At 45.7% G+C, this 26,694-nt stretch overlaps 1 protein-coding gene, 1 long non-coding RNA gene and 1 pseudogene across 15 annotated transcripts in view; 1 reads left to right on the top strand and 2 right to left on the bottom strand.

The window, feature by feature from the left end:
* LOC147576659 (uncharacterized) overlaps positions 1 to 26,694 on the bottom strand; it is a 205,288-nt gene that overhangs the window by 65,995 nt on the left and 112,599 nt on the right. The gene's annotated exons all lie outside the window — the stretch shown is intronic.
* The window catches only part of IRAG1 (inositol 1,4,5-triphosphate receptor associated 1), a 121,834-nt gene that overhangs the window by 31,252 nt on the left and 63,888 nt on the right, over positions 1 to 26,694 (top strand). For 7 of the 14 annotated variants that reach the window (XM_086677982.1, XM_086677983.1, XM_086677978.1 and 4 more), the window contains exon 2: positions 13,977 to 14,134. In XM_086677982.1, the coding sequence (XP_086534108.1) occupies positions 13,977 to 14,134 (158 nt within the window). Of the gene's footprint in view, positions 1 to 2,934; positions 3,300 to 13,921; positions 14,135 to 26,694 lie in introns of those variants that run through there. The other 7 variants (XM_025928132.2, XM_086677974.1, XM_086677973.1 and 4 more) reach the window with 2 other exon arrangements.
* On the bottom strand, positions 4,455 to 4,608 carry LOC112866265 (U4 spliceosomal RNA; annotated as a pseudogene).

The following is a 26,694-nucleotide window of genomic DNA, read 5'->3' on the forward strand; positions in this document are numbered from 1 at the left end:
CCCAAAAATAAAAATAAAAAAACGTTGAAAAAAAATTTTTAAAAAAATAAAATAAAATAAAATGTACAGGTGTATAGTGGAAGGAAGGGTAGGAGCAGGCATTGTGGGGGTAGGGATTCAGAAGTTTGGGCTGGGATTTCTGGGAGAATGCTGATTCCATCAATATGGGCAGGGAATGCAAAAGGAGAAGCAGGTTCTGAGGAAAGGGGCATGGTGATACATTTAGTTAGGGAATAACTTAGGGCAAGCTCATTTGCTCTAGAACTGAGTATTTCAACTCAGACTTTCATGTAGGCAGCAGAGCAGTGAGGTGAGAGAAGCTTTGGTGTCCAGAAACACCCTGTACAGCCCAATTTACAAAGGCTTAGCTGTTTGTACCAACAAGAGTTCTTTGTTGCAAGTGCCAAAAAAGCCAGCACAAGGCAGACTAAGCAAAAAGAGGTATTCATTGGTTCTTGAAACATAAAAGGCCAGGGATATCAGGCATAACTTGATCAGGCCCTTAGATAACAGCCTCAGGACCTACTTTCTAGCTCCTTGCTATCCTCTCACATTGATTCCATTTTTAGACAATAAGGATTCTGTTTCCACCATCTTACATTTAAGATCTGCAGTTTACAATCTCTTTCCCAGCAAAATCTTATTGGTCTCATTGGCTCTGGGTAGGTCACATGCTCACCCTTAAGCCAATCACTGTAACTGAGGGGATGTGATGCAAAGATGCCCAAAGGCAGCCTCTGGCCCTGGGGTTGTCAATTAGACCCCTTACCTCTGATTGATGACTTCTCTGCATAAGCAACATAGACTCCAAATTCATGGGGTAGAAACTGGGGCTCAGGCTGGCAAATTAGCCTAATCCTCTACCAGAGAGATGGGAAGACTGAAGCCTGAGTGGTAAAGGAATCCATTGTCACACAGGTGGATGGTATCACAGTCTGCCCTTCCCTTCCCCAGAAAGCCCCTGTCACTGAGCCTCTGCAATCCTTTCTTTGGCCTCCTGAAGCACATATTAGGCCAGACTGTGCCCTAAAGCCCAGCACCAGAGCAGGAGTCAGAGCAGGAGTTGAGCCAGGTTTGGCTTCAGAGGCTATGGCCACTTTGCAAACCTTCATGGCTCAACTCTCTTGGTAGGGGTGGGGGAGATGGTTCCAGGAGTGCAGACACTAGGGTGATGGCACATTTGAGCATGTGCCACCACTGGCCATTTGGGGAATGCTTTGGCTAGTTTTCAAAGTGGAGTTGGAAGGGCCAGTGGGGATGTTCTGTGGCTCCCTGATGGATTCAAGTTAAAGCTGCAAGTCCCATTGATAAGACACTTTGCAAAGTATTCATGAATGGTCAAACAGAGACATGTAGGTGGCAGAGGAGGAGGCTTTTTGTGAGGTTTTAGTTGATAGAATCCTATGGGGAAAATCTGCACACCTGTGTTTCAGAGAAGACAGGAAACCCACTTACATCACTGAGAGAAAAACTGTGCTGTTAACCTGGGCAAGCTCAGTAGGGTGGGGCAGGTGAAGCCATCCACCTTATGCAGCAGCCCAGATGACATGTGCTAATGTCATTTAAAAGGAAAACAGGGCCTTGTCTTCCCCACTTCTCACAAGAGGAACTCCAAGGCCATGATAGGACCACAAGTGAAGTCAGCCCTGGAGGGGTCACTTGGCTTCCCAAGGCTCCCTCAAAAACCAGGGATCAAACTCTTCACCTCCCTGTTTCATAGAGTCTGTGACATATTTTCATCTACTCTCTCACTTACTCGCTCATTCATTTCTTCATCTATTCAAGAAATCCTGAGAGATGAATTATACACTGGCCCTGTTATCAAGGAGCCCACCGTTTAGGACATGATTCTTAATGCAGTGTGGCTGAGAAAGGGGGAGAAAGGGGTTGGAGGGGAACAGTGTGCCCAATAGGTGGGCCTCATTAGAGTTCACTGGAGGACAATTCATGATTCTACCATCCTGAACATTTATGCTCTATTAGTTAATAGAAATTTGTCATATGTCTTAGGGGGGATGGGTAGCAAAAAGGCTGAGAATTACTGGTGCAGTAAACAAATGATTACAAGGCAAAGCAATGAGCCACAAGGCAAGGGAGAACACAGGACTGTCAGAGCCCAGAGGGAGTCAGGGCAGGCTTCCTGGTGGAAGTGATATTTGAACTTAGTATTAAAGGATGAACAGGAGTTAGCCAGGGAATTCTAGACAGGAAAGTCCACAGGAAGGCTCAGAGCCTCAACTAGCACATGCTGTAATGAGGACCAATAATGCCTAAGTAGTCCATGATCCTTAACCATAAACTGTCCTTTCTAAGTAATTTTTCAGGACACCAAAAAGACTCTTCCTTTAACAATTCCATCATTTATAATGCAAGTAAGTCTCATGCTCATTGTGGGAAAATATACAGATATAAATATTTTAAAAGTGTTCAATTAATTTTATTCATAATTCCATTTTAAAATAACCACTTTTAACATTTGAGTTTTTTTTTTTTAATTTTTTTTTTTTTTTCAACATTTATTTACTTTGGGACAGAGAGAGACAGAGCATGAACGGGGGAGGGGCAGAGAGAGAGGTAGACACAGAATCGGAAACAGGCTCCAGGCTCTGAGCCATCAGCCCAGAGCCTGACGCGGGGCTCGAACTCACGGACCGTGAGATCGTGACCTGGCTGAAGTCGGACGCTTAACCGACTGCGCCACCCAGGCGCCCCTAACATTTGAGTTTTTAACTTCTGGACTTCCCTCCCTAAAGGATGGCCATAATCAATCAACTTCTATTTCACATAAAAATATATATAATTTAAAAATGAAAGTAGAATCAAACCACTTGTTTTTCCCCTCAATCAATATATTGTGAACAAAAATGATTATGTCTAAAGTGTCAGACTGTATGCATTATAACCATCGTGGATAGAAGTGTTCTGAAACAGCATTTTCTCTCCTGTCTTTTCCAGGGAGCCAACACAGAGCTTTGCTTCTTTCATGCCCACCAGCTTTGGGCTGGGCTGTCAACCAAGGCTGAACTCAGTTGACTAGGAAGGTGTCTAGGAAAACATGCCTGGGCTGACCAGCTCCAGGTTCTGTGCCAAGCTGAGGGCTTGTATCCACTTTTTGAATGTGGCTGCTTCCTTCCTGCAGTGTGTTGTCCATTCTCGCTGCTTTTGATCTATTGTGGGCTGGCAAAGCAGAAAACCAAGCCCATGAAGTTGATGGGAAGGAGCGTACCTAGGTTGTAAGTGAAGGCCTGTGTTGCATGAAAGCACAAGTGACTTGTGTTAATCAATACTCTCTCTCAGAGGTGAGTAAAGGAATACTTCCTAAGTATCTACGGTGTGCTGCATACATGCCTTACTTTATTTAAATCTCATAACACCCCTTTGAGAGAAGTACCTTAGCTCCATCTTCCAAACGACAGCCTGATCCCAGAGAACATTCATTGCTTTGTCAAGGGTCACTGAGCTGTAAGGGCCAGAGCTACATTGGAACCTGGTCTATTTCACTTCCAAATCCCTGCTGTTTTCACTGTACTACATCTTGTGCTTGCCACCAAATCTCATGCTGGGTTTGGATTGATGACTTTGTCAAAGGCATGTCCACTGGACTGGTGAGATGCTTCTGTGTGGAGCAGGGCTAGGTCTCCTACATAATTTTTCATGACCTCAGAACTGAATAGGAACTGCCCTCATTAGATGGTGCCTGTACTCTCTGGCCTGCCACACTCTGTCTTCCATAAGAAGAGGCAGAACAATCCAACCTGTGTGTTAGAGAGATTTCTCTGGCACCTTGCACAGGGTGGTCAGAGGGGCCAGAGTGGAGGTAAAAAGAACAATGAGGTTGTTGTAGTGATGCCGGTCACACAGATCCATGGCAGGGGTGGTGGCCAGAAGAAGGAGGGAAGCAATCAAAGACATGTCTGAACTAGGACTGACAGGACTCAGAGTCTAATTGATTGTGGGATTGATGGAGAGGGAGGAATCAGGATGACTTCTGGGTTTTTAGTCTGAGTGCCATTCACTAGGGCACAGAAGGAGTGGGCTTGGGAGAAGGCAGGGCTGGGGATGGGAAGAAATAATGGATCTTGTTTGCAACATGGTACACCTAAGAAGCATTGTGCAAAGGTAACTGGTAATTGAATCTCCATAACTCTGCTACCATGGGGTGATATTAAAGTCATCTGCATTCCTTCTGCACCCTGGTAGGGGTAAGGAGTGGAGCCCAGGACTGAGAGGCTCAGTGATGACCTTGCAAATGTTTAACAGCCAGATCTCTCAGAAAAAAAAGGCCTTGATATGTAGCATTTGCTGATTTGCTGATTTATGTGCCATCATGACCGATTTCAGGCTACTAACTGGACATCAGTGAATGTGAAGTTGTAAAGAGATGAACAGTAAGTAGCACATCATTATATAATGTTCCCCCACAGTAAAACTAAATCATCTCAACAGTATAGATAACAATAAAATGTAGTAAAATAATTAGGATGTGATTATTGTGGGTGTTGATTTCCTGTGTTTTTAGTGTAATTTAATTGTAACTTAATTCTTTCCTAGCAATAATCACGCCTTGGATAAACCTCATTGGCTATGATACTGCCACTGCAAAAAGCTATTATTCAATTTTTAATGATGTCTGTGTTTAACAACCAGCTCACAAAATTCTTGACAATTAGCATACCACTGGAGAAACTCCAAGAAAGTACAAGTTGGAAGAGCTACAAATCTACCTCCTTGTCAGACAGGCTGAGGGACTCCCCAAGGTCACACATCTGGGAAGGCAGAGCCAGGCCCAGTACCTAGGAGAAGGCTCTTGTCCTCCATTCTTCCTGATGGCCCCTCAGTACCCCAGCCAGCCACATGGACCTGGGGAAAACCGTGTGGTCCTTAACCCCAGGATGATGATTCACGTCACCCTAGAGTGAGTGACTCAGGGAAGAGGCTGCTGGGCGGCCCGGAACAAAGAGAACAGGGCAATATTTATTTCTGCTAGGAGCTAAATGGGAGGCTCAGATACTTTTCTGCTGTTCCCATTGCCTTTGAACTGCCTCTGATTGAGCAATTGTACATATTTCCAAGAAGAGAGAATTTTTTCAAGTGGACTTATTTTTAAAAAAGAATTGCTGAAGTGAACAAGCTGGAGAGGAAACCTGGGGAGATGTTTTGGCTTACTTCCTGTCATAACTGGGGGATGGGGTGGGATGGAGGGAGTTCTGGCCCTGGCTTAACTATTTTTCCGGGGATCTAGAATTTGGATCCCAGGCATTTCAGGGTTTCTCCAACCCTCTTCTTCCAAAGTGGCATCCAAGGTCCAAGAAGCTTCCCGAGTGTCAGGGAATTAGGGTGAGGAGGGTGCCCTGGTGCCTGATATCATCTGTCCTGGACCATTTGACAAGATGTCTACGGTACTTTCTGCAAGTCCTTGGTTAGTAGGTGACCTCTGAATCAGCCTTCTCAAGGCACCTTCAAGTCTGGCAACTTTTTGTTGCTGGCTGCACAGAAATGATTATGCCATGTGCTCCCTACCTCACCTATGCACCCCCTGGGATGATAGAAGTCTTGGGAGGATGTCTGAAGTTCTTGTCTATTAAGTCATTCCAGATAGCCATTTCCTCTTTTTGGGATCTTTTCCCCAGGGTTCTGTCTGGGAAATGGGGCCTAAGACCTTTCTGCTCTTAGAGTTCAGGACTTTTCCCCCAGACCTCTCCAAGGAAGCAGGGCACAGGTTCTTTTCTAGTGACTCACCAGAATCTATACTCTCATTGCTTCTACTTGGTCTCTCCTGTCTCTCCCTTGCTCCATAACCTTTTACTAGTCCTGGGTGTGTGTGTTTGTGTGTGTGTGTGTGTGTGTGTGTGTGTGTGTGTGTGGTGGGGGCGGAGGGTGGTGGTGACCTACCCTTATTTAGGATGCTTTTCCCAAATCTCTTTTCTATACCCTAAGCCCTCTCTGTTTCCCCAACGGCTAGCCCTTCCCCACAATAAGGCAGAGACAGACTCCCTTTTCTCTACCCCCTGATGCTACACCTCTCTCTAAGGCAATGAGCACCTAATGGCCTCCATGGTTGTGTGAAGGGAAGGGTAACGGGGAAAAAGGAGCTGTGAGGGGATGTGAGGGGTTAGTTACTATTTGTAGCTATCTTGTGTGTCCCCCCACTGGAGCCCCTGGCTGAGCACAGTGAGTGCTGACTCTTGCTCTCTTCTTATTGGGACTGAGCCAGCCTCTTCTCCTAGATGTGGCCCCTGGCACTGGTCTGAGCAGAAGCTGGCTCATTCTCAGGGCTGGAATGGGGTCTGAATCAGGGGAGGAAGGCAGCCCCAGACAACAGAACCTGTAAGAGATCCTCAAGCCTGGAGAGCATGGCCAGAGAGTATAGATCCCAGGGGGTGTGGGAAGTGCTCAGGACCAGCCTCCCCAAAGCACCACCAGGCTACAGCCTCTGTGGTCCCAGCCTCTGGGCCAGAGGAATTGTGTTGGGGGCAAGAAGTCATTTGGAAGTCCCTTCCAGTCTCTCATCTTTCCCTCGCTGTTGCTTCTTCCTTCTGCCCTTCTATATTCCACCCTTGCTCCCCTGGGACTGACCACAACACCGATCTAGGGTTGACCACAGCACAGACATGGGATGGCCACAGAACAGATTAGGTATGACCACAGCACAGATCAATGGATGACCATAATGTAGACCTGGGAATGACTATAGCATAGACCTGCAACTGACCACGGCACAGACCTGGGTGGCCACAGTACTGTACCCTCTCTCTCTAACCCTACTGTCTGCAGCCACTGGCTGCCCAACAGCAGAGTAAATGTCAGCAAGAGTAAATGTCAGAGTGCATAGCCTCTGATGGGTTTAATTCCAATTATGTCAGATGATCTTTTATCTACTTGTTTGTACAGAGAAACCATGGTCAGGCCAGGCCAGGCCAAGAATATGTCTCCTTTACCCACAAGAGACAAAGCTGGAACTCAGATATCCAGGTTGAACAGCAGACTATCTGGGCCTGGTTGGATTTTGATGATGCCATGGCCAGAGAACTCAGCTGCCCTATTCAGGGAAAGGAACCTATGAATACATACTATGTGCCTCATCTTGCTTGTATTTCCTAATTTAATACTTACAAAACCCTAAAAGGGTCTCCATTTTACAGATGAAGAAACAGAGGTCAGAGGAGACTAATCCAGCAAGGAAGAGGCAGAAGGGAATTAGAACCCAATCTGCCAAGTTCCAAAGCCCTCTTGCAACATCCCAAGGTTGGGAAGCAGGATGGTGTTCTCCTGAAGTGAGCCTCACTCAGGCTTGCCTGTGGGATCCAGGACACAGCTCTGTTGTTGGCCAGGCCCAGGGACCCACAGAAGTGCCTCTCAGCAGTTTGAGCTGATCTCTGATGCCCCAGATTTCCCAAGTATGTCTAGGACTGCCCTGGGGTGAGAGCAGGGACCAGGGAACACCCTTTCTCTCCCATGAGAGTGACCACAACAAGGATACATTTTCTTATCATTTACCAAAAGCAAGCCCTTCAAAATTAGAGGCAGAAAGCTGATGTCTGTAGCAGAATCTGAGGAATAGGGGTTCTGGGACCTTCTCTGACTATCTCTCACCCATAAGTATGGCTTTGATTAAGTCCTTGCCCCTATCTGGGCCTGTAAGACGGGATCAGGAGACAGGACTGGCTGATCTCCAGTGGCCCTCCCTGTCATCCTCTGAATTTGCAGAGGGACTGAGAGACATGCATGTGCAGTCACCCCAAACAATTCCCTTCATCAAATTCTTCATCTAGAGATAGACCAGTGGTATTAATAGCAACCTAATCTCTTTCAAATTCTTTGTGTTGCTAAAATGAAAGCAAAAATTCAAAGCTGGAAGAACAAAAAACTCCCTTCTGAGAATTCTGAGTCACTCCAGAAAGGTCAGTGGAGTTTGGGTTAACCCGTTTTTTCCCAGAAGGGCCTCTGGCTCTTCCCTGGACACCCAAAGATTAACAGAGAAAATGTGAGACCCACTCAGCTTGTAGATTTGTGCTCCTGGGGCACTGAGATTAAGAGAGAGGCTTGGTTTCTTCTGGGCTGGTTGCAAAGCTTTGGGAGAGGCATCCATGGAGCCATAGTAAGAGGCCACAGCTTGCCAAGACCACCACCCATGAGCCAGTGGGCTTGACAAGCTGGGGACTGGGGAGTCAGACAGACCTGTGGCTGGCTTCTGGCACTGCTGTTCATGGGTTTACTGACTTTGGGTAAGTCTTCAGGGCCCTGTTTTCCTCATTTGTAAAATGGGACTAATCATAATGTTAATAGTAATGGAACTTCTGTGGTTTCTGTAAAGGCTCTTGCTAAATCATGATTCCTGATGATGCTTGCAGGGACATGGGCAGCCCCTCCCACTGGCTGAGGGGTACAGGATGGAGGTATTCTGCCAGCTGTGGATGGGCATGCTATGTTTGTATGGCCACTCTGTCAGAGCAGTGCTCTCCTGCCATCTCCCCATAACCCATGGGGTCCTACAGTGGCTTTTCTAGGGGCAGAGGCTATGCAGTTAATGTAACCAGGGTGAGACTTCCTGGGGTGAAAAGTTCAAAGGACAAACTAATGGACAGGTGTATGAATGAAAAAGTCAGAAGGAGTGTGGGTGAATGGATGGCCTGACAGACAGATGGATGGGGGGAATGGGTGGATTTGTCATCCTACAGTGGGGGTCTGCAACCTCTAACTGTGAGCCCACACTTTTGCCCTCATAAGACCTCTGATCTGATGAGCAGCTGCTTGCCCTGCCCTGCCCCACCACTGGTGGCCCTGCTGGGAATGCACACTCCAATTCTCTGTAGGGCAGCTTCCTATGCTGGGTTCTGCTGCACTTCAGCAGAACTCCCAGCTAAGGAGGAGAGAGACGATGGGCTTTGGGGTCAGACTAGTTGCATTATAATCCTCAGCCTGACGCTTATTAGCTGTGGGATCTTGAACAAGTTACTGAACCCCTCTAATCCTTTGTTCCTTAATATGTAAAATGGAAATAATAAAACCCATCTCACAGGGTTTAGGCAAGATAGCACTTGAAATGCACCTAGCATGGTAATCAACACTCAGTAGGCAAACTAGAAATATCTAATGAATGAGAGAATGAAGGAAAGTATGCCAGTTTGCTTTCTTTCATGAGCATGGCCAGGGGCAGATAAAAATATTTAAATATGGATTAGACACTTCTGGCCTTTTCAATTCCACAAATGATTGGATAGTTATCCCAGCAGAGGCTTAGATAATTGGCACCAGGTACAAAGGTCACTGGACCCAATTAAGTTGTTTCCCTTCTTTGTACCTAAGTTTCCCTTCCTGTAAAATGGGCCAAGCTATATACTTAAGCACTGGCTGGGAACAGAATGAGTAGAATCCAAAGAATTGACTGGCTCTTGACAATGACCTACCTAACCCTTTACAGACTAGGCTAAAGAAGTAGTTAGAAGGGCCCTGAAAATGGGTTAAAGAAGGAGCAGCTCAGAGACTAAACATAACTAAATGTTTTTTCCTTTTATGGGTCGGTGCTCTAGATCACCATTTCCTGCAGATTATATCCTTAACTTTGCTGTGATGGATGTAAGGTCTGTGTGCCCACAAGCTCCAGCAGAACCCAGATGTCACCCTGGGGGAGGGACTCTGCTTTTACCTTGCTATTTTAAGCAGTAAGTTTATAATAATGGATGGGAGAGAAAGCGAACAGGGCAGGAGCAGCGTGGGAATGGCCTCAGCAGGCAGGGTTGCTGGGGCTCCCCCTGAGGACCTCGGGGTTCTGTCTTGTCAAGTGTGGGGCCACAGCCAGCCTCCACTCTGCTTTGTCCTGCTGCAGCTGACATCTCTTAGTGCTTGTCTGACTTAATTTGTTTTTGTTTTGCTTTGTTGTCTGATCCAGGGACTGACTTAAGGTCTTTCTTGAGGAGAAGAGGGAGGAAAGAAAATGGAGGGTCAGAAAATGAGATATTTTTTTATGTGACTTTGGGATACAATGATCTCATAATCCTATGGGATGGGACTCCCAGGATTTCAGGGACTCCTAGAGTTGAAAATGGACCCTGAAGTGGGAATCCTGTGACCATTGGCCCAGGCTTTGCTGGAACTCTCCCAGGAATGGGGAGTTCATTACCTTAAAGAGTAGCCTGTTTCATCTTAGGTGGTTCCAAACACTAGAAAGGTTTCCCTTGCCTTGATTTGACCTTTATTTCATTCATTGGCCATGCATTTATCCTTTGGGCACAAAAGAACTACAGGAATGATTTTCAAAAATCTGAGAAGCAATTTTATTTTTCCCTGCACTGTCTCTTCTCCAGGCTAAAGGTCTTTAGTTCTTTAAAGACAAACTCTTGTTTCCTGCATACTGCTTCCTGTTTTCTGAACATGCCCCAATTTGTCTGAATCCTTCTTACTAACAGAGTGCAATACACTTTGTGTAGATTAAGGCATAGAGGAAAGTAGAACTGTCACCTCACATGGTTTGGGAACTACATTACTATTAAGACAGGCTGGACTTACACATAGATAATACATCACTTAAGGGGGTTCTTGGGAAGTGCAGCCAACTTACTTGGTAGAATTGGGTTTGTGGATATCTTTTGCTACTGTCAACCCCTGTTACCATATACTTTGCCCAGCACCACTGATGTCACTGCTGTTGAAGTCCAAGTAAAAGTGATAGAAATTAATCATGGAGCAGACCTTTGGGTAAATCTGATGCTCATTTGATCCATAAACTGACTATTTAGAATGGGAGACACAGCATGCTCTGGTCCTATAGCTCTCATTCCCAACAGCCAGGTTTAATATGTCTAGTAGGGTTTCTCCCTTCTTGTCTCACCTTTCCCTCTACCTATTCTGTTCAGAGAAATTCCCCTCACCATTTCAGTATTCATGACTCAGTTCAAATACCATTTCTAACATGGAATCTAGGCTAAAACTATATCTCACCTGCCCCAATTTCCATAGTTTAGGGATCCTTTCCTGGGATCCTGCAACTTGTCATTTTCGAAGTCCTAACAGTTATACTGTTTTCCTACAGCCTCCCACTACTGTACTCCTTGAGGGCCAAGACCACATCTTCATCATCTTTAAGTCACCAGCACATAGTACAGGACCTGGTAGAGTATGCATAAAGTCAGTGTGGTGAATGAATGAATAATTCAGTTCATGGATCCCCTACTTGAGATGAAACTGCTTGAGTTGACCAGCAGAAGTCACCCCAACTGTTTCAGAGCTGAATGGGACTACCTTTCCACCATACAGACTGACAAAAGTCAAGATGGTGGTCACATTGACCAACCCTGTGGCTAAAGTTCTCTAGTTCTTTAAATAAAAATCAATAAGCATTTTTTGATAAAAAAAATTCTAGTTAGCCGTGATGAGTCAGACTCCTTGCCTTCCTTGGGGAGCTCATTCAAAGGCATGTGTGTTGGGGTGGGGGGAATCTGTCAGAGTTGTGGCTGAGGTCAGATCTGACCCTGCCTGCAGCCCTCTGGCTTCAGGCCTTCAGGAGAGCCTTTCCTATGGGACCTGATGAATATCTAGTATCATGGGAGGTGGTGGGGCTTTCTGACTTCCTCCTGCAGCCTCCTTCAGTCAGCACCTTGGGCCCAGGACATAGTAGGTACTCAGTGAATGACAATATCCTTTGTTTCTCCTTTGTGTGTTCTAGCAGCCCCTGAGCTGTGGCTGAGGGCAAGGTCTGCATCTGGTGGTTTTCATTTGCGCATCAGCAGAGCAGCAACTTCAGGGAAACTCTGAAGTTATTGAACCAGGCTGGTTTCTGGTTCTGAAGTTCCCTGAAGGCTTCTCCCACCCCATTAAGAGAAGGGGACCTGGAGGAGCTGAGGAAGAGGCCAGGTAGAGGCCTTTGGACTCTGGCTGAGCTTCCTGGACTTCAGACTTCTATGCAGATGGCTTTTGTGAGCACCTACTCTGTGCTGGGTGCTCTATCTCATTTCAGACTTAGAACATTCCTGCATGGGAGACATTCTTATCTCTGTTCCTCTGACAAGGAAAGTGAGGCTCAGAAGTGAAGCCAACATAGGGGCATCTGGATGGCTCAGTCGTTTGAGTATCCTACCCTTGATTTTGGCTCATGTCATGATCCCAGGGTTGTGGGATCGAGCCCTGTGTCCAGCTCCATGCTGAGTGTGGAGTCTGTTTAAGATTCTCTCTCTCTCTCTCTCTCTCTCTCTCTCTCTCTCTCTCTCTGTCTTTCAGGGCATCTGGGTGGCTCAGTAGGTTAAGTGTCCAACTCATGGTTTCAGGTCATGATCTCATAGTTTCGTGAGTTTGAGCCCCACATCGGGCTCTGCACTGGCAGCATGGAGCCTGCTTGGGATTCTCTCTCTCCTCCTCTCTCCCTGCCCCTCTCCCCCCAAAGTAAATTTTGAAAAAAAAAAAAGATTCTCTCTTTCTCTCTGCCTCTGCTCCTCTCCTCCTCTCCCCTGTTTGTGCTCTCTCTCTCTTTAAAAATTAAAAAAAAAAAAGTGAAGCCAACATTTAAGGCCACACAGCCAGTGAGTGGCAGAGTGGGGACTCAAATCCAGGTATCAGGTTCCAAGGCTTGCGTTCTTTCTACCTTACTATCCTGCCTCTCCATGTTGAAACCTGACATTACTGACCTTTTCTAAGAGGAAGCAGAGGAGCCAGGCCCATTGGCTCCAGTCTATTGGAGAGATCATTCATGGTCCTAGGCCTCTTGAATGGTGAGAAACACAAAAGAATAATTAGTAGTTATAAGTACCAGTAGTTAGTAGTTATAAGTTAGTACAGTGGTTACAAATTCATAGTTATAAGTAAACCCAAGTCAAACTGAGTAAAATACTAAGAAATTTAATTGTTTGTGCAGCTGGCTAGTCCAGAAAGAGTTCAGTTTTCAGGTGAATTTGATCAGGGATCCAGCTTCTTTTTTATGCAAGAGTCTTAGCTCTACCACCTCCTGAGTGTCTGTCAGTTTTATCCTCAGTCTGGACTTCCAAATAGAAACTAAATGGCATCAATAGCACCAGGTCTTACATCTGCACACTCTACCACCCAGAGCAAGTTCAAGCACCTGGATCCCAGAACACTGTAATGTGCTCATTGGCTTACACCAGATCTATTTTCTATCCCTAAGCCAATAAATAAGATTACGCTGACTGGGCCAATCCTAGCTGGGTCTCAAGGTTGCTAGACCATGAGATGGGATAAGTCTGGCTTGTGGCGAAACAATTAAAGGTTGCTCAGGATTGGCGCTGCACAAAGTACACAAGATGCACCCTGGCTGAGCCTCCAGAATTGCAGGCCTGGTGAGGGCTGTCCTCAAGTGAGACAGCCCCATACTGAGGATCAGAAAAGCTGTTGAAGGAAATGAAGTCAGCCATGGGGTAGAAAGTCAGGGAACATCATCTCCTCCTCTTCCTCAACCCAGACAAGGAAGGTTGTGTGGTATAGTAAAAAGAGTCCTGGCTTAAAATCAGGAAGATCTGGATTCAAATTGTTGGTTCTTTGTGTGATTTTGGCAAATGGCTGACATTCCATGATGCTGCTCTCTCTTCTATAAAATGTGAATATTAATGCCTGGATCAGAGGTCATCATGAGGATTAAATTAGGTGATGTTGTAAATGTTTCTAGGATAGTGCCTGGCACTTAGTAGGTGCTCAATAAATGGTACATAAGTACAGGTCTGGTCCCAGTGGAGCGTCCTCCATTAGCTATGGTTTTGAGGAGTTTGAAGCACTTTTTTCCCCTCTGGGATAGCTGTGTTTACTGTAAGGACCAAATTAGTTGCAAAATCTCTAAGGTCATCTCTAGCTTTGTAAACAGAGCAAATGAACAGGAGGAAATGCAATTCCAAATGCCCTCTCCTGGCCTAGTCCAACCTTTGCTGTTGATACAAACCCAACCAAGCTTTTTCTGCGGCTCATGGCTCCTAGAAATGGAACCCAACTTGGGTCAGGGATGGGAGTGGATTTGACTTGTCCTTTTGGCGTCTCCTCAGCCTGCGGAGCCCAGGCCTCTTGGAGCATCTTTGGGGCTGACGCCGCGGAGGTTCCGGGCACACGGGGCCACTCCTGCCAGGAGGCTGCCATGCCCCACATTCCCGAGGACGAGGAGCCCCCTGGAGAGCCACAGGCAGCCCAGAGCCCCGCCGGCCAAGTAAGTGCCCCCTCCTTACCTGCAGCTAGCCTGGCCGGGGCCAAGTCAAGGGTCCTGAGCTGGGGCCACATTGCCTGGCCTGGCCAGAGGGTCTGCTTACAGCCTGTGCAGGCTGCAGTGGGCACCTGGGGAAGGTGTGTGGCTGCAACACTGAGGAATAAATACCCATAGTTCGTTTGAATTGGCTGAGGCCCCCATAGATGAACCTAGATGTTCATCTCCTAGATGAACCTCCTAGGCTGTGTCTGACTGAGGTTTCCTGGGAGGTCCAGCCACCCTAACTCTGCAAGCACCCTCCTAGAATGGAGAAAGACTTGGAGGAGAACCGTCAGCACAGGGGGCCTCATCATGTCCCGGGTGTGATCACCAGAAAAAGACCACCTAAACTGAGTCCACTTAAAATGAAGACCAAAATTTCATAGTAAATAGTGAAAATGATTTTCAGTAAAATTGTATTGTAAGAAAGAGAAATGATGACAATAAATTAAAGGGTCTCATTGAGATTGTTTTGTACAAATGAAATTATGAAAATAAATTATTTTTAGTTATACATATAACAAAATATAGATTATACGCTACTTTTTTAGAAGGAACAAAGAATTGGGGTGCCTGGGTAGCTCAGTCGGTTGAGCATCTGACTTTGGCTCAGATCATGATCTCGTGGTTCGTGAGTTCGAGCTCTACGTTAGGCTCTGTGCTGACAGCTCAGAGCTCAGAGGCTAAAGTCTGCTTTGGATTCTGTGTCTCCCTCTCTCTCTGCCCCTCCCCAACTCACGCTCTCCATCTTTCTCTCTGTCTCTCAAAAATGAATACACGTTAAAAAAGAAGTATAAAACAGAAGGAATAAAGAATTAATTGTGTCGATTTTGGCATTGGTATATTTATTCTTTATACCAACAGGATGAACCACGTCCTTCACATTTTACTTTACAACACCTCTGTTAAGAGATTGTTTAAAATTTAAGGGCTTCATTCATTTTCCCAAGGACTTCTATCAATCCTTCAATATGCAAATCATTTTCTCATAAAGAACCTATCTTGCCTCATCATGATTTTTTCTTTGTTAACTGCTCTAGCTCCATCTGCTCTCTGTTGGTCCAAGACGTTGCATGTGAAGTGTTCCAACACTGTCTTCTTTGATTTCATGAACTTTGCACTTGGTTTGCCCTTGTACCACCCACATTATATCTGACGGTTGCCTGAACTGACCTCAGCCAGAAGGGACAGACATTTGTTAAGTGAGGGAAGAGAATGGATGAGTGAGCATTAATTTGGTAAGCGGGCAGACTCCGTGAACATTTTCATGTCAGGATGACATTTGTTTTTTTGCACATGATAACTGTGGGAACTCAGATAATAAATACTTAGAAAAGAATGGCTTCTTGTATCTCCCTATCCCAAACTCATGGGATTGAGATGTTGCAGAACTTGGCAGACTTGGGGAGCCCTTGAATTTCTAAATGGCAGTGAGCCAAGCCCCCATGCATTTGACCACAGGCAGCTGGCTCAGGGTTTTATTGAACCTCCCTCCCAGGAATGTCGTGGGCTTGGTGAGTGCTGCTGGTCAGTTACTTTCCATGGCTCCAGATTGCTCCTCTGCTCCTTTATGGGTGATGTCTGGTCTTCCCCAAACTGAGTGCTCTGCTGCTGTACCTTTCCAACTGCTGCTCCTAACCAAGTGTGGAAAATTCCCTTAAAACACTGGTAACAGTGGGCTATAAGGTTTAGCCACCAAAAAAATTTGTTAATCTCCTAAAGTCTGAAGATTAAAGAAGGGAATGACAGCAGAAAGGAAAACATCTACATCTGGAATCAAATGTGACTATTCCCTTTTCTCAGTCATGACTTTCCCGAGTTCTGTCCCCTTAGCGTCCCTTCTCCCTAGTCCTGGGCTCCTTCTTGCCATGGCCATTCTTGACCCCTTCCACTATACTAACATTGATCATGTGCTTAAGCCAGATTCTGATGCAATCTGGTTCCCAGATCCCAGCCAGCTCCTCCAAACAGCTGTCATGCCATGCTCCCCAGAATATCAGTGTTCCTTAAAAAATTAAAAGATTGTCAGGGTGCCTGGATGGCTCAGTTGGTTAAGTGTCCGACTTCGGCTCAGGTCATGATCTCACCGTTCATGAGTTTGAGCCCCGAGTCAGGCTCTGTGCTGATGGCTCAGAGCCTGGAGCCTGCCTCGGATTCTGTGCCTCCCTCTCTCTCTGCCCCTCCCCTGCTCATGCTCCATCTCTCTGTGTCTCTCAAAAATAAATAAACACTGAAATTTTTTTTTTTAAATTAAAAGATTGCCAAAGCTTCAACTCCACCATTAGTGAAGAGATCCTTTCACACTGAGTTTAGTTCATCTTTAGCTCATTGTCTCACCTCTCTAAATAAAAGAACCTTTAAGCCTTCTCCTCAGGAGATGTAAGACAAGACAGCACAAAAGTCTGCTGGCCCTTCTGACCATCATGACTTCAAACCACACGTAGGTGCAGCTCCACTGGGTTAGAGGTGAGTGTGAGTTTCTAGTCGCAGCCAAGCAAGGGGAGGGTTCCATGAACTAACCACACAGTTGAGGGGCAGAGAGGACTAGCTGAATAGCAGGAGCTCCAAATTCCAGGTCTCTACAAGTTCACTCTCCTTGTGACCTTGTACCAGAACCAGACTTCTGTAACATGAGGTGGTGGGCCCCATGGTCTCTGAAGGTGTATCAAATGCTGTGTTTCTATCTCTGTACTTGTGGGAAGTCTGTTTGTGGTACCAATAGCCTTTGCATTGCTAGAGCCAGCAGGAGAAGGACCCATGAGGACTTCAGGTGAGCTGGACTCAGGATGCCCAGGTCCTATAATGGAGGATCATTAACACATAGTTTAAGAATATGGACTCTGGTGTCAGACCAAGCTGGGCTCCTACACATCACAGTCAGAAGACCTTGTATGAATCTGTTAACTTTCCTGTGCCTCTGGTTCCTCATCTCTTCCCCAGGGCAAGTATCAGTGGCTGCCTCCTAGACTCTGGTCAGCCCAGTCCTTGAGTACCTTCTTTGGCCTGAGGGACCATGTGGCTGGGGCAGATTAGACCCCAGACTGAGGCTACATCAGACTTAGTATTCTTTTATTCTCTGCCCTTACTGAGAGGCACTAGGCCTCCCTGATTCTCCAGAGGCCCATGGGCATTGTCAGTGCAGAGCACCTCCCTCTTTGCACCCATCAGACAACCTACATTGGGCTTCTCAAGCAGCCACAGCCTCAAGGGAGGATCAGGCCTTGTGAGCAGGGCTAGAGCCTCCAGGGGCTAGAGCCCAAGTCCCTGGGAGCAGCGGAAGCCAGGCAGCCAGGAAAGCAGGGTTGGCCAGGAGTATTTGGCTGAAATTCCCAGTACCGTGTGAACTCCCACTCTGTGAAGCAGGCAAAGAATCAGAGCATCCTTCTGAGTTTACAGTTCCCCCGGGTCCAGCCCTACTTCTGGTTCCTCAAGCCCCAGCCCCCATTTCCCATCACTGACACGAGCACTAGCTGAGGACTTCTCACACAAAAACACAAAAGCTGTAGGCCTAGATCCTGTTTTTCTTTCTGCGCGCGCACGCGCGCGCACACACACACACACACATTTTCTCTCTCTCTCTCTCTCTCTCTCTCTCTCTCTCTCTCTCACACACACACACACACACAGACACACACACATTTTCTCTCTCTCTCACACATACACACACATGGACACACACACACACACACACACACACACACACATCCTTGAGGTCCCTAATCAGAAACTGTAATCAAAACCTGCAAAGAAATAAAGCTTCTGGACAATGCACTCTATGAGGTTGTGTCCTGAATGTGTTTTCTGGGTTAGCCCTTGAACAGGGAGGGGCTCAAAGGAATAAGCTTGTAGCCAAGAGGTTCTGGCGGGAATAAAAGCTGTCAGGACACAAGCCTGGGAACTTGAGGGACCACAGAATGACAGATCATCAGAGCTAGACGTGACACTAGATCTTATCTAAGACCCTCCCAGGCAAGCAAAGTTCTGCATAGCGTGAACCCCCAGTTACCTGGAAGCTTGTTAAACCCGGATTCCTTTGCCAACCTAGGCCTGTTGAACCAGAGTCTTCTGGGGTGGGTCTGGGGAGTTTGCAGGAGTAGTTCCATAGCGGGGAGCTCCCCACCTCACAAGGAAGTCTGCTGTGGTTGGCCAGCTCTACTTGCTGGTCAAGCTGGAACTTGCCTCCCTGTGACTATACCTCAGTCCTGTCCTCCACACCTGCCTATAGTGGTGTGAAAACCTACAGATGCAGGAAGGCAGTTTCTGCATCTTCCCAGAGTTGCCTTTCCTCTATTACTCCAGGCTTTGCTCTCAGAGCCTACCCAGACCCCTCCTCTGGGCACATACCAACCTGTCTCCCCCTAATCATAGGGCACCAGACCTGGACCCAGGTCCCAGAGGCAGCAAGACCAGGACATTAATCATTTCCTGGCCTGTGACCAGCAGCCACATTAAAAACCTCACTCATTAGAACAGCATGGCTTCCTCAGAAGTGCCTTGCAAAGATGAGGGTGCAAAGAGGCTCATGTTAGCTCTAACAGCCCAATTTTCACTGGCTCTACTTTCCACCTGGACAACCTTATCCTCTTCCAGGGGCTTCTGGAAGCCCCCAGGCATAGGCCAACGTGAGCTCATAAGCTCATAAGACCTCACGTCTTTCACATCACCTGTTCCAGTATCCCCCTCCCACCACCCCCGACTCTCACCCCCATCTCCATTGTCCACAAAACCACTTAATAATAATACCAGGCACTATTTTACTGTATTAACTTATTTAACTTTCAGTCAACCTTATGAGGTAGATATTATCATTTCTATTTTACTGCTGAGGAAACTGAGGCACAGAGAAGTTAAGTATCTACTTATAGCTCATAAGTAGCAGTCCCAAGATTTGAACCCAGGCAGCCTGGCCCCAGAGTGCATGCTCTTAGTCTTTCTCCTGCACTAAGTACTAATGGCTTTGCCTCGGGGGCCCTCTATGAGAACTCTTGGTGCCTGGTTAAAGGGAACATTGTCCTGCATTTCCAAAGCCCTTGTCTGGGAGAACCAACCAGGGTCTCTGCAAATACGCTGCCATGCACACTCCAATGCACCACAGCTTGTGGTGCTTGGACTTAATTCTGCTTGCCATCTTCTCAGATGCCTGAGCCCGTGGGGCCAGGAAATACAGTTCCATGTCACACATCCTGCTGAGACACTATGCTGCCTATGCTTCTTCATTCTTTTTCAGCCATCAGACAATAAAACAGCCCACCTTGATGCACACTGACTCTTAGAAACACAGACCACCATGCTACTCCTGGCTCATGCAACACATGGAGTCACTCTATACCTCCCAGTGTGCCTACTTTGTACTACACTTTCTGATCCTCTAGACAAACTGATGCTTAACTCTGTTATACGGCAGCATCCTGTTGACTTAAGATCACCTCAGCACTCAAGTACCCAGTGGCATCCCTGCTCCCACTTCCAATTTTTTATGAACTGAAAATTAGGTTGGAATGTGCTCTGGCCCTCACAGCAAAGGATCTGCTTGTGGAGCTCCTAAAACCTCTGACCATGAAGCTGCTGGGCCTCCTCTTTTGGCTCACAATTGGAGATCATGGTGGCTGCTGCCATGACAAATCTGGACTTCCTGTTTGTGTCAGCATAGTGAGAGACCCATCCTGGCTTTTCAGTGGGCTGGCCCAGAGTGGAGCCTGTTCAGCCGCCCTTTCAGAAAAGTACCATGCAGGCTTTCCCAAGCAGCCAGGGAGTTCTGAAAGGCACAGGAAATGCTTCCATTTCATTGGGACACAATGTGTAAGTAGTGTGGCAATGTGGAAAGAGCTGGGCTTCACAACCCTGAGCGGGACCCTGGGTGAGTTACTCATTTTGCCTCAATTTCCTTATCTGTAAGCCAAGCCTTACAGTAATAGCTGCTAACAACAACAAACCTTTAAGGAACCTTTACTATGTTCCAGGTACTGTGCTAGGTTTGTTGTATACTTTATCTCATTTAATTTTCAAAATATCTCTGTGGGGTAGGTACTATTGTTATTCCCATTTAGAGATAAAGACTTCAAGCATAGAAAAGTAATGTGTTCTTGCTAATATAGTCATTGAGCCTAGAGTCAAACCCCAGGCAGCTTGACTTTAATTACCAGAATAATCTATATAAAGTGCCATGCAAGGTTCTCAGCTCATAACAGGTGCTCAGTCCCTAAGGCAGCACAAAACAGTTTTTGAAAAGTTTTTACATATATTACTGCAATTGATGCCCTAACCTCACTGTGAGGACAGTGATCAACATCCCCAGGGAACTGAAAGTTCAGAGCAGTTAGGTATTATATCCAAATGCAGGAAAAGAAACTAAACATGGGGCTCAGTTCTAGGCTAAACTCTTTACATTCATTATCTCAGATAGCCTTCATAATGCTCTGTAAGTTAGCAATGACTATACCTAGTTTATAGATTAGGAAACTAAGGCTTGGAAGGTTAAGTCATTTGTCCAAAGGACAAAACAAGGAAGCAGCAAGACCTGGATTCCACTGCCTCATGGCTGTAAGCGGAGGAAATGGGGCTAGAATTATTTTTTTCTTCTCCCTAGTCCAGAAAACGCCCCACTTTAACTGCAACAGAGTTTGAGCACACAGGAAAGGGTAACTCTTCTCTTACACATGATAGATACCCAATAAATATGGAATCATGTTGAATTTACTCAATATAGTTGACCCTTGAACAGTGTGGGAGTTAGAGGCACCAGCCCCATGCACAGCTGAAAATACATGTATAACTTTTGACTCTCCAAAAACTTAACTACTGATAGACTGCTGTGGACTGGAAGCCTTCCTGATAACATAAACAGTCATTAAGACATATTTTGTATGTTATATGTATTATATACTGTATTCTTACAATAAAGTTAGCTAGAAAAACGGAAGTGTTATTAAGAACATCATAAGGAAGAGAGAATACTTTTACAGTACGATACTATTAAAAAAAATCCACCAGTGCTGTTCTGACCCACGTTGTTCAAGAGTTAACTGTAAATGTTTATTGAATTCATTCAACAAATGTTTATTGAGCACTAAATAACCAAGACCCCACTCTCAGAGACTTCACCTCCTAGCGGAATTACAATTGAACGACAATTCCTTTCTGATCTGATTTGCTTTGTGTTCCCTTACAAGCTTCTCTGGTCAGGAATTGGGGGATCCTTGGTCTATGCTGTCCTTGGGAATATCTAGAGCTTAACAACATCCTTTACCATGTAAGGTAGATTGCCAGCTTTTCTCTTCATTTTACCCTCCCTTGGCTGTTCAGGACCTGTCTTCACTAGCCAGGAGACTGGGGTTCTCTCTACCTCCCTGGAGACCCTTCGGGAAATGTGTGCCTAAGAAAAAGCAGGCAGTGTTCCGGAAGTGTTGATTGTTATAGGAGGTCAGAAGTGTATATTAAAATTATTTTGCTTTAGTTCCTACAGTGAGCAAAGAAGTAGCCTATCATTTTTTGTTTCTCTAATTCCTGTCAGACTGCATATAAATTACTTAGGATAGGGGCTGTGTCTTTTGTATGTGTATCTCCAACTCTCAGCATAGGCTCTAATATGTGGTGGGAACTCAAGGTGGGATTGATGGATGGACAGATGAGCAGGTGAATGAGCAGGTGGATGGATGGATGGATGGATGGATGGATGGATGTTTTTGTGAAAGGTTGGGTGGATAATTGGCTGGCTGAATGATTAAATGCCTGAATTGAAGGGAGGAAGAAATGAAGGGAGAAACAGGAGGAAAATGAGGGAGGAGGAAAGGATAGAAGATGATAATGAATGAATGGTTGGCTGGGTGATAGATACACTCTCCACTGAGTATGACTAATAGACATTGCATGTACTTCCACACTCCTGATGTTTTTTGGCATGAGAGTGAAAACAGTGATGAAGAAGGTAGGATAATCTAGTGGTTGTTGATCCTTGGCTTCTAGGAATAGAGTGGACAATGGTAGAAAAGAGTATCCAGGGGCGCCTGGGTGGCTCAGTTGGTTAAGCGGCTAACTTCGGCTCAGGTCATGATTTCGCAGTCCGTGAGTTTGAGCCCCGCATCGGGCTCTGTGCTGACAGCTCAGAGCCTGGAGCCTGTTTCAGATTCTGTGTCTCCCTCTCTCTGACCCTCCCCCGTTCATGCTCTGTCTCTCTCTGTCTCAAAAATAAATAAACGTTGAAAAAAACATTTAAAAAAAGAGAGTATCCACCAAAGGCAAGCAGGCCCTGGGTACACAGTGGGATCCACAGGGTGGGCACTGAGGAGCTTTAGGGGAGCCAGGAACTGGTACTCAGTTCTTGGCAGGGAGGAGCCCAATATCCAGCAGACTTCAGCAGAGGCATTTCTGCTCTCTCCCATGCTCTTAGGACTTGCTGCTAGAATAATAATTTTCTCCCAAGTCCCCCGAGTCCTTTTATCCTATCACAAGAGCACCAATTCCTCTTTGTGGCCAGGGCCCCTCTCTACAGAGACAGTCCGTATTTGCCCTCCATGTGATGAGAAAGGGACCTAAGGATACAGCCACCACAAGGCCCAACCTCTACTACCATTCTCACCAATATCATCACTATTAATATTGCTTTATCTTGTCTAATCCTTCAAACAAGGCTGGAAAATGGGGATTATTAGCCCACATAATGTTTGAGAATATGAAACTCAGAAAAGTTAAGTAAAGTGCCCAAGGTCATCCAGGTGGGATTCCCACTAGGGCTCCGCAACTGTATTACCCTACACTGGCTTCCAGTTGGGTCCTTCTCTCCCAGGCTATCTGCCAGGGCCCAAGGGCAGGAGCTGAACTCCCCACTCCCACCAGGGCTGGGACTGGGGCTGTTTCTTAGAGCTTCCTACCCAGCCTAGTCATGTGATGTTGGGGAAGGGAAGATAATATTCCCGTCTATGACACAGGCCTATATTTATCTCTGCATACAAGCAGTTAGGAAACTGTTGCGCATTCCTGGGAATTTATGAGTGAAATAAACATTTAAATGTTTCTATAAGGTTTATTTAAGGAGAACAAAATGTGACCTGCTGGCTTATTATAGGGTGAGCTTGTGGGGAAACAGCCTGGGCCTCCATGCTTGGCTGATTTCAGGGAAGGGAAATGGACCCTTGGTGAGACAGGGCCTGCGGAAAGGTAAGGGGGTGCCCCTGCCATCTTTCCTCCAACTACGTGTTCAAATTTGTGCTGGCTGGAGGGCCTCCTGAAGGAAAGTGTTTGTGAAGGCGGGAGCAGCCTGGAAGAATAACAGGAGTGTCAGAGTGTCATGCACACACCGGGAACCACGAGAGGTGAGACCAAAGACCAGGAGAAACAGCTATAAGAGTAGCATGGTGAAGTGGGAAGGCCAACAGGCCTAATATTTAGTCCTTTCCACTATTTTCCAGCTGCACAGCCCTGGACAAGTCCTTTCTTTCACTGGTAAAGTGGGGGCTGATGAGGAAAAAGCAGGGAGAAAGGAAATGCATCCATTGTCTACTCCATGCTCAGGGCCTTCACTTTCCTCTTTATGATTCTATGGCATTAGGAGGCATTACCATCCCCAATTTGTAGATGGATATCCTGAGATTCAGTGGCAGAATTGCTGGGAGGATGAAGTGAGGAAACACACCAGAAGTGTATGGGATCGGGCCTCGCACTTAGAAGTCCAAGAAAGTGTCACTCCCTTCTACCCACATTTGTTCCTTTGTTGTTCATGTCTGTAACCTTGCAAAGGACATCTCTACATGGTCTCAGAGGCAGATGGTAAGAGAGGGAGTGGAGCCAAGTGAAGGTGGTCTTGGAGGTGGGCTTCTCTGGGAGTCACTGATTACAAGACCACTTGGGCTTTTGTGGTCAGAAAGATGCCCAGGGAAGATGCTCTATGGCTCCATGACCAGAAGAGTGAGGCCCTCCTAATTTAACTCCAAATGATTGATCAGACTCAAAACTAAGAACAACAATCTCTTCAAAACCAAACTCCAAAGTAATTGATTCAGCCCCAAAGTTAACAATAACAGAATATAACATCTGACACTTACTGAGCATTTGCTAAGTGCCAGGTGCTTTCCATCTGGAGCTGCAGATTTAGCAAATGAAAATACAGCTATGTCCATACAATTTTGGAACATACTTACACTAAAAAATTATTTGTTGTTTATTCGAAGTTCAAATATAACTGGACATCCTGTATTTTAGCCGGCAATCTTATTTCCATATCAATCTGTTTAATTTTTGTAACTACCCTGTGGGATAGTTATTTGACAGATGAGGTAACCAAGGAACACAGAGGCAAGGTAACTTGCTCAAGGTCACACAGCTAGTAAGTGAGAACCTGTACTATGGATGAATTACTGTGGTTCCCAAGCTCAAGGCCCTTGAAGTCCTGAAGCCAGTAACTTCACTGGTAAGCTCCATATTTGGACATGCTGCACCACAAGCTTTCTTGAGGGCCTGTCTTATGTTTAGCAGCTCAGGTTGGGAGCAGGGTTGAGTATTCACGCTCATCACACACACTACAACCTGGCAGAATTCACTCCAGAGGGTCTCTGGAATCTTCCCACACTTTCCTGGATTCCTGTCTCTTCAGTGCCTACTGAACTGAAACAGCCCACAGGAGACTGAATGTTCCCCACAAAAACAGTTTTTCACAGAGTTTGTTCATCCATTCTATGTACTGATTAGGGAAAGAACACTTTGATTTTATTATTGTATATTTTGCACGCACTGAAAAGAGAGAGTGAGGAGCATTCCAGGACATTCCATCAGGGGATTAGAGGATTTCTCCCTGATTGCTTTGTGCCTCCTGGTTTTTAAGCTGCTTTGAATTGCATGTGTTCGTGGTTACATGCTTGGCACTTGCCACCTATGGCTTGTTTCTGCCTTTCTATGAGCATGTCTGCCCCTACCCTCCTCTGACTGAGGGTGCATACAACCCTGTGCATGACAGCCACCTTAGGAGAGCTTTGCTGCAAGTTGTCTTCAGCCAGGAGGCAGAGAAAACTTCCACCAGAAGAAAGCTCCTTAGTGCGTTGCAGACCATTTACCTCGCAGGTCAACAGTAAGGGCACCAGGCCCTGGGCAATACCTGGGGTGGGGGTGAGGGGTGCTTTCACCCCCTCCTCATCCCTTTGTGCTAACTGAGAAGCACTTCAGAGGTCTGCCTATTTCACTTTTCTCTTCCTGTTCTCTAGCATAGACTGTAGCACATGATAGGCATTCGGTAAGTTTGCTGGAGAGAATAAAGCATAACAATGTGTGGATGTTTACACACTGACTTCTTAGACTAGAAGGCTTTTGAAAACTTCAGCGAGCCAACCATAAAAAGAAAGGCTAGACAATCTGTACAATAAGTAATTGGATAGAGCTGGAGGAGTAAGTTGAGGAGGGAGGGAAAGGAAGAGAGGATTTTCATGGGGAGTGAAAAGTCAAAGGGCAGAGGAGAGGTGAGGATGGTTAAGCATTATCTCCTTCCATGTCCTTTGAGAGCTGAGAGTGAAGAATGAGGCTCTTTTTGTCTTTTGTCTGCTGAATAATTCTTTAAAGCAATCTTTCTCAGAGCCTGGGCCAAATGGATCACAGATTCATTTGGTTTCAGGTCAAATAGTTTAACTTCAGAGTCAAACCATGGATGGTTAGGAGAAGCATGCATTTCTCCTTATCTGTTAGGGATGTTTGTATTTATCAGATTGTCTCCCCATTTTTATAGCCTCATGTTTTTATATCTTAGATTTTATTGCTGGTTATTTCAAATTGCTTTGGGAAATAGGTAGTGTGTCAATAAAATAAAATAAATAAATGAATTGTATTCTACTTACTTAGCAGAGCGAAGGTATTAGACTCTTGGAAATGGGTATATATTACAATCCCCACAGCACTACACAAGGTTTTTTTTAGGATGTAACATGAAGAAAGTAATGTTTGGCTCTCCCACCCCTTTTATGTAGACTTACCTCATTCTCATTAATGTCTGCTGGGAATACATAAAAGCCCATCCCAAGAGATGGCAGAAACCATATGATATAATGAGCATGAAAATAATATTTTAGCCAAAGTGCATTTCTTCCTGTTCACCAGAGGATTCATACAAGAAAGAAATTCTCTATATATGAAAATCATGAAAAAGGTAATTTTTAGAGCACAAACTGTTGCAGTTGAAATAAACTCCACCCAGGGAAAGAATTTCAAACATACTATAAGAAAAATCAGCGTTTCAATTGGAATTCCCATGGTAGCAGTCACCCATTGGACTGTATGGAAAGAAATCCCACCAAGACGGGGTAGATCTTATAAGCATTCTTATCACAACAACAATAACAATAATAAATAAATAAGAAGGCAAAAGGAATCCCACCAAGACGATGTGGGAGTTACACAAAATGAAATATATTGTACAGCTTAGTGCTTAGACTTAACCATATTGTGTTGTATACCTAAAAGTTTTCTAACAGGGTAGATCTTATAAGCATTCTTATCACAACAACAATAACAATAATAAATAAATAAGAAGGCAAAAGGAAGAAATGTTG

Source organism: Puma concolor, chromosome D1, assembly GCF_028749965.1.
Source record: "Puma concolor isolate L17-30 chromosome D1, mPumCon1.1.hap2, whole genome shotgun sequence".
In the NCBI taxonomy this organism is placed as follows: domain Eukaryota; kingdom Metazoa; phylum Chordata; class Mammalia; order Carnivora; family Felidae; genus Puma; species Puma concolor.